At 74.0% G+C, this 6,895-nt stretch overlaps 2 protein-coding genes across 6 annotated transcripts; one reads left to right on the top strand and one right to left on the bottom strand.

Annotated features, from left to right (window-relative positions):
- Positions 1 to 9: 9 nt before the first annotated feature.
- Positions 10 to 4,332, bottom strand: TMX2 (thioredoxin related transmembrane protein 2). Of its 5 annotated transcripts, none has more exons than XM_072865808.1 (12): positions 4,104 to 4,332; positions 3,436 to 3,496; positions 3,143 to 3,256; positions 2,671 to 2,747; positions 2,489 to 2,595; positions 2,312 to 2,377; positions 2,074 to 2,203; positions 1,803 to 1,945; positions 691 to 837; positions 474 to 619; positions 283 to 396; positions 10 to 200 (listed from the first exon to the last, which is right to left on the bottom strand). In XM_072865808.1, exons 1-11 carry the CDS (start codon positions 4,290 to 4,292, stop codon positions 296 to 298), a joined length of 1,281 nt encoding a protein of 426 aa, XP_072721909.1. In that variant the 5' UTR covers positions 4,293 to 4,332; the 3' UTR covers positions 10 to 200; positions 283 to 295. The 5 variants fall into 5 exon arrangements, with proteins under 5 accessions (XP_072721909.1, XP_072721908.1, XP_072721910.1 ...); XM_072865807.1 differs by having other exon boundaries at positions 10 to 204; XM_072865809.1 differs by lacking the exon at positions 2,312 to 2,377 and having other exon boundaries at positions 10 to 204.
- Positions 4,333 to 4,547: 215 nt separating this feature from the next.
- Positions 4,548 to 6,398, top strand: MED19 (mediator complex subunit 19). The gene is made up of 5 exons (XM_072865820.1): positions 4,548 to 4,785; positions 5,225 to 5,481; positions 5,583 to 5,679; positions 5,770 to 5,864; positions 6,055 to 6,398. Exons 1-5 carry the CDS (start codon positions 4,590 to 4,592, stop codon positions 6,121 to 6,123), a joined length of 714 nt encoding a protein of 237 aa, XP_072721921.1. The 5' UTR covers positions 4,548 to 4,589; the 3' UTR covers positions 6,124 to 6,398.
- The last annotated feature ends 497 nt before the right edge of the window (positions 6,399 to 6,895 follow it).

Consider the following 6,895-nt stretch of genomic DNA (forward strand, 5'->3'; position numbering starts at 1 on the left):
TGGCAGAGCTGCGCCGTGGGGCTGCCGAGCTTTATTGGGGAACAGCGAGGGGACACGGGGGATGCGGGGGGAGCCGGGGGGTCCGGCGGTGGCTGCTTGCGGCGGAGCTGCAGCATCGGAGACGGGACTGGGGCTGGCGGGTGCCCCCCACTTCGTCTCGCCTCTTCATGGACGCTCGCGCCGCGGGTGCCGGTCCCGGCCTGGCTGCGGGGAGAGGGCGGTCGGTGCGTGGTCCCCGTGCCGTCCCGACCCTGTCCCCGTCCCGTCGCTGTCCCCGCTCACCTGGCCGCCACCTCTATGCCAAGCTGCTCTTCAGGGCTTCCACCACGGCCTCCGGCTGGGGGAACTTCAGCTTGCGGGGGGGCCCCTTCCCAATGCCGCTCCACAGCTCCACGGCTGGGGAGGACAAGGGCGGACGGGTCAGGGCTGCCAGGGAGCCCCCCCCCCGCCGCCCCCCCGGCCCCAGCACTCACTGCTGCCGTCCTCCTTCACCAGGGACACCTCGAAGCTGTTCCTGCGCGGCTGCCGGGGGTTGATGTCCACGGGGAGGTGGGCCACGGCCCCGCGCAGGGCCTCGCTCACCGCCGCCGCGTTGCGCCCGAACACCCGTCAGCTCTTGCTGGGGGGGGACGCGGGGGTCAGCACGCGGGGGGCACCCCGAGGCCCCCCCCGGGCTCCCCGCCGGCTCACCAGTGCTCGATGACGACGCGGGGGCCGGTGCCCCCCGGGCTGCCCTCGCCCCGGCCGCGCGCCTGCTTCTGCGGGGCGCCCGCCTGCTCCGGTGCCTCGGCCGCCGCCGGCTGCTGGGCCCCGCGCTTCCTCCCGCGGGGAGCCATCCTGCGGAGAGCCGCCGGGGCGATGGGGGCCTGGGCAACGGCGGGGCGGCCGCCCCGCGGTGCCGGCGCGGGGGGGGGGGAAGCCAGGGATCCCGCCGTGGGGCGGGAAGGGGGCGGCCCCGGGGGTGCCGCTACTGGGCGGGGCGGGGGAAGACGGATCCCCAGGAGATCCCGCTTTGGGAGGGGCCGGGAAGGGCGGGCGCGGGGACCCACCGGGGGTGAAAGGGGGGCCCAGCGGGGGGTGAAAGGGGGGCCCCGCCGGGATCCTGCGGGGGTGGGCAGGGGCGTCCCGGGGATGCCGCCACGGGGAGAGGGCGAGGGCAGGGGGCGGGGGGTGGCGGACCCGGGTCCCGGGCCGGGGGCACGGTGCGCTACCAACCTGCTGCCTGCCGCGCCGCGCCGCGCCCACCACGTGCCGGGACCGTGGGGCGCCGCGCGGGCCTCCGCCACTCGGGCGAGCCGCCGGGGGGGAGGGGGTGGGTAGGTCGGGGCTGAACGGCGCTCCGGAGTCCGCGGGCCAGAGGACCGGACCGGACCGCCCCCCCGCAGACCTCCGTGGGACCCCTTTGTCCGTCCCGGGTCAGCGGCGGCGGGGCGGCCCCGGCAGCACCCCCCCGCGCGCGCTCAGTGGTTCCGCCCGCGCGCCCGCCGCCGTGCCGCCGCGCCAGCCAATCAGAGCGCGGCGCCTTGGCGGCGGCCCCACCCCCGGCAGCCCACGGACACGGACACGGACACGGACACGGACAGCGGCACGGGCCGTTTATTGTCAGCGATGAGGACGAGCGTTAACCGAGAGCGGGGTCTGTCCGATCGCCCTGCCCGCACGGCGGCCGCGGGGCTCCCCTGCCGGCCCAGGGCTGGGCCGGGACCCCCCCCGGCGGGAGCGGCCCCGGGCAGGGCCCGCGGGGCGGTGCCACCGCGGCGGCGGCGAGGCGGCGGTGGGCGACGGCAGCGAGCAGCGCCTACTTGTCCTTCTTGGTCTCCCCGCCGGGGTGCCCGGCGGCTGCCGGCCCGGCCGGGGGCTCCTCGGGCCCCTCCTCCCGCGGCCTCGCCTGCTTCTTGGCCTTCTGGTAGAGCTCGTTGAGGTTGAACTCCCGGATCACGTTCTCCTGCACCGAGAGGCAGCGTCGGCACCCCCGGGGACCCCCGCGGCCCCCGCCCCGGGGCAGGGGGCGGCTGCCGAGCCCCGTCCTGCCCCGGAGGCGGAGGGGGCAGAAGGCCGGCACGCCCCACCCACCTCGGAGAAGGTCCAGGACACGGCCCGGCCCTTCTTGTCGATCTGCGGCCGGCGCATGGTCTCTGTCCCGCCCTGGAAGAGGATGAGGGTGGGCAGCTGCTTGGTGAGGGGCGAGGTGCTGACCTTGTACCTGCGGAGGATGGGGGAGAGGCCGACGGTGACCCCCAGGCAGCTGGGGGGGCTGCCGGCAACTCTGCCCCGGCACGGGCCCTGCCGCCCAGGCCGTCTTGCGCCAGACCTGGTGCTGACGTCCGTGTACCGGCCAACATCCACCTTCCCGAACTGCAGCCCCGAGCAGTTGTACCTGGGGAGGACGGGGACGCACGGCTGCGAGCGCCGCGGCGACCACGGGGCCGGGAGCCAGCCCCGGCCCCGGCCCCGCCACTCGCCGAGGGCCCCGGCGCGCGCTGCTCACTTGAGAGAGAGGTCGGCAAAGATGGGGGCGAAGGACTGGCACTCGCTGGACCAGTTGGCGAAGAACTCGACGATCCAGGTCACCCGCTTGTCCCGGTCCAGCTCCTCCTGCCGCAGGGGCGCGGGGCTCAGCGGGGGGCGGCAGGCAGAGCCCCCCGCAGCCCCCGGGGAGGGGACACTCACATCTATGGTCTTGTCACTGAAATACTTGATGTACTCGGGGCCCATGTAGAGGGGGGGCTTGCAGGTCATCAGGAACACTGCAACGACAGCGCCCCTGAGCCCCCCCTGCCCCCCCCGCCCCGGGAAGGCCCAGAGGCTGGGTTTGGGACGAGGCTCCTCCTGCCCCAGAGCAGCCCGCGGGCACCAAGGCAGGGCGAGCCCCGGGGCGGGCAGAGTTTCCCCCAAGGCACTTCTGAGCCCCCCCCTTGTCCGCCACTGCCCCGAGCCCACGGAGACTCCTTGCACCTGCAGCCTCCTCCCGTGACGAAGGCCACAGGTCGGCCCCACGGCAAGAGGGAGCTCTGGGCCCTCCAGCCAGGTCCGTGGAGGACAGGCAGGGACAGCGGGTGCCGAGGGCAGGCCGAGCCGTGCCAAGGGGGCACCGCTGCCCGCCCCCTCCCCCGTGCTACGGGTTCCCCCCGGCAGGTCTCACCTATGCAGAGCGTGAGGTAGAGCAGGCCCATGCGGATGTCGAGGCGGAAGAAGAGGATGGCGTTGGCCACTTTGCTGAACATGAAGATGTTCCCGATGTGCTGCTCCACCGTGACTGAGGAAGGGAGAGAGGGATAGAAGGCAGGGCCAGATCCCCCCAGAAGAGCAGGGGGGATCCCGAGGGAGGGCCAGATCTGGTCTTCCAGACCCCAGCCCATCCAGTTCCCTGGGGGAGGCCCCATAAGCAGCCCCACGGCCCCCCGCACCCACCCCACAGCACAGACCCCGACTCACTGGAGCGCCGGTTCTTCATCATGACGATGGCGCTGAGGAACATGAGGATCTCCACCTCCCGCTGGGACAGGAGAGACGGCGTGAGCAGGGGGCACCCGCGGGACCCTGCAGCCGCTCAGCGCCGCCGGGCCGCAGAGCCTGGGAGTGGCCACCAGCGCCGGCTGCAGCCGTACCGCCCTCCCGCAGCCAGGCTGCTCCTGGCCCGGCCTGGCACAGGGACGAGTGGCCGTGCCAGGCCCCGCCGGCCCCGAGTCGCTGCCAGTTCCCTGCCTCCTCCTGGGGCTCCTTTCCCTCCCGAATCCTGAGGGGGAGACAGCAAGGAGAGGGGGCTGCCCCTGCAACGATGGGCACGGCCTCCCATCCTCGCCGGTGCCGGGGAGCCCCCCAGCAGCGGGACGGCACCGGCAGAGCAACGCCGGCGGCTACCGGGCTGTCCGCCTCCCTCAGCGGGGCCGGGGATGCAGGCCCAGAGGAGGGCCCGGCCCGGGGGCGCGGGGACTGGGCGGGGGGGGGGGAGGGGGGGGGGCAGCCCCTGGGGGCCGGCAGGCTGCGGGGGCAGGAGGGGAGCCAGGCCCGGAGGGCGCAGGCCAAGAGCAGGGCCAGGCCCGGGGCGTGCGGGGGAAGGCCGGGGGCCAGGCCGGGGCCGTGGCAGGCCGGGGCCGCCTCACCCAGTCGAAGTCGCAGGGGTTGCCGTCCTCCCGCTGGGAGGGCAGCCCTTGGCAGAGCGGCGGGACCTTGCGGACGAGCAGGAAGGCGGTGGCGAGCAGGGCAGAGAGCGGGTAGTAGGGCCGCGCCAGCCAGCGGCACAGCCCCGGCACCGAGTACAGCAGCGCCAGCAGCGGCGCCACCACCGCCATCTTCCCCTCCGCTCTCCCGGCCGCCGTACGGCCGTCCCGCTCCTATTGGGCCGCCCGCCTGCTCATCTGCTGGAGGCGGGACTTCTTCCTCGCTGGCCAATAGCGAGCGGCGCTGTCGCGCACTTCCCGTACGCCGGCGGACCAATGAGAGGGGAAGAGAGAAGCGGCCAATCAGAAGGCTGGGACCGAGTCTCCCTTAGCAACCGGGGCAGCGGGCGGGGCCGGGGCGGCGCTCGGCCAATCGCGGCGGGGCGGGGCGGGGCGGCGGGCCGGCCCCGCGCGGGGCACGCCGGGAAGATGGAGAACTTCTCGGCGCTGTTCGGCGGGCCCGAGCCGCCGCCCGCCGCCGCCGCCGCCGCCCTGGGCTTCGGGCCCGCCAAGGCGCCGGGCGCCGGGGCCGCGCCGCCCCCCGCTGCCGCCGCGCCGCCGCCGGGCGAGGACGCGGCCCGCAAGGCCGCCTCCGGCCCCTTCTACCTGCTGCGGGAGCTGCCAGGTGCGGGGCGGGGGGCGGGCGCCGCGCTCGGCCAATCGGCGCGGCGGAGCCGGGGCGCGGCGGTAACTGGCGGCGCGACGGGCCAATGAGGGGAGAGGGTGGTGGGCGGGGAGGCGCGAACTGACAGCGCGGCAGGCCAGTGAGCGTGCAGGAGGCGGGGCCAAGCAGCTCGCCGTCGAGGGGGGAAATGGGGCCTTAGGGGGAGCGGGGCCGGGGGATCCCGATGCTGGGGTGGGGAAGGGCATCGAGGCTGGGGTGTCGCCGGGGTGGGGAGCAGGGCCGGGGGGTCCCCGTGCCTGGGCAGCGGTGGGGAGCGAGGCTGGGGGTCCCCGGGGCCGGGGGGTCCCTGACGGCGGGGCGGGGAAGGCGGGCGGGGCGGGGGGCCCGGCTGGGCGGCAGCACCAGCCCATCCCCTCCCCGCGGCGGGCGGCTGGCGCAGGCACCACGGAGCTGACGGGCAGCACCAACCTGATCACGCACTACAACCTGGAGCACGCCTACAACAAGTTCTGCGGCAAGAAGGTGAAGGAGAAGCTCAGCAACTTCCTCCCCGACCTGCCCGGCATGATCGACCTGCCCGGCTCCCACGACAACAGCAGCCTGCGCTCCCTCATCGAGAAGCCCCCCATCTGCGGCAGCTCCTTCACCCCGCTCACCGGCACCATGCTGACAGGCTTCCGCCTCCACGCTGGCCCGGTGAGCCTGGGGCTGAGGGCTGGGGGGGCGGCCACTCAGGCCGGAGGCAGCGGGGCGGGAGGTGCCCGGCCCGGCCTGACCAGCCCCGTCTCCTCTCCCAGCTGCCCGAGCAGTGCCGGCTGATGCACATCCAGCCGCCCAAGAAGAAGAACAAGCACAAGCACAAGCAGAGCCGCACCCAGGATCCTGTCCCCCCAGGTAAGGGGCTGCGCCTCGCCGCCGCAGCCGCCCCCTCTTCCATTCGGCCCCGGGAGATGCCCGGCTCATCCGGCGCTCTCGTTTCTGCAGAAACCCCCTCGGACTCTGACCACAAGAAGAAAAAGAAGAAAAAAGAGGAGGATCCGGAACGGAAGAGGAAGAAGAAAGAGAAGAAGAAAAAGAAGGTGGGTGGGGAGAGCCGGGGTCTGGTTCCCAGCCTGCGCCCACCCCAGGGGCCGTCTGGCAGCCAGCTTGGGCCAGGCAGCAGCAGGGCCAGGCAGCAGCAGGGCCCGGAGCCAGCGAGCGGCCGTTCCACAGGGGTGCTGCCATCGAGCGGGAGGTCTCACGGGATACGTGTCTGTCCTTCCTCCGCAGAACCGGCACAGCCCGGAGCACCCGGGGGTGGGCAGCTCCCAGGCCAGCAGCAGCAGCAGCTTGCGGTGAGGCCGCCCCGGGGATCCCCCAGCCGACAGGAATGGCCCTGACTGACCTGGGAGGGACTCACCCCTCCTGCAGCGCTCGGCAGGGGGGCTCGGGCTGGCCTGTCCCCCCTCGGCAGAGAGGACACCCCCCACTTGCGTCGTGCAGCCAGCCGGGACCAGGGGACACAGACTCCGCCGGCACGGGGGCTGCCAACCTCGGCCTTTTATACCAAAACAACCCGGTGCATCGGGGCCTCTCTTTTTTAGTCACCTTTTAATTAAAGTCTCTGCTCTGAGGAGGGACTGGTGGCAGTGGCTGCTGCAACCCTCGGCCGTCACGGCGAGGCGAGGAGCCGAGGCCGGGGGAGCCCGTGGGGCGTGCGGGATCGGCACTGCCCCGACACGCCGTGGCCTGGGGCGGGGGATCGTGGCTGCGCTCCCAGCCCAGCTCTCAGCCCCTCTCCTGCCCGAGCAGGGGTGAGGTGGGCTCCTACCTCGGCTTTGGCTGCTGGGCTGGGTCGAGGGGCTCTGTGCTCCTCTGCCCCTTGCTTCCCAGGCCTGGCGAGGGCAGGAACGACCCTGGAGAGGCACCGTGTCCCCAGGCGGAGGTGGCTGCTGGCAGAGTGCCCAGGGCTGCCGCCGCGGGCAGCGGGAGCTCCAGCAGCGGTCACGGTGCGACACCAAGGTCCTCCTTTGGTCCCAGCGTCTTGCGCAGGATCCTGAGCCTCACCAGCTCTCGCGACGCCTTCCCCAGAGCCGCTTTCACTGACGCCCTGAAAACTTACCTTCTGCGG

The sequence above is a fragment of the Ciconia boyciana genome, chromosome 6 (genome assembly GCF_034638445.1).
Source record: "Ciconia boyciana chromosome 6, ASM3463844v1, whole genome shotgun sequence".
Taxonomy (NCBI): Eukaryota; Metazoa; Chordata; class Aves; order Ciconiiformes; family Ciconiidae; genus Ciconia; species Ciconia boyciana.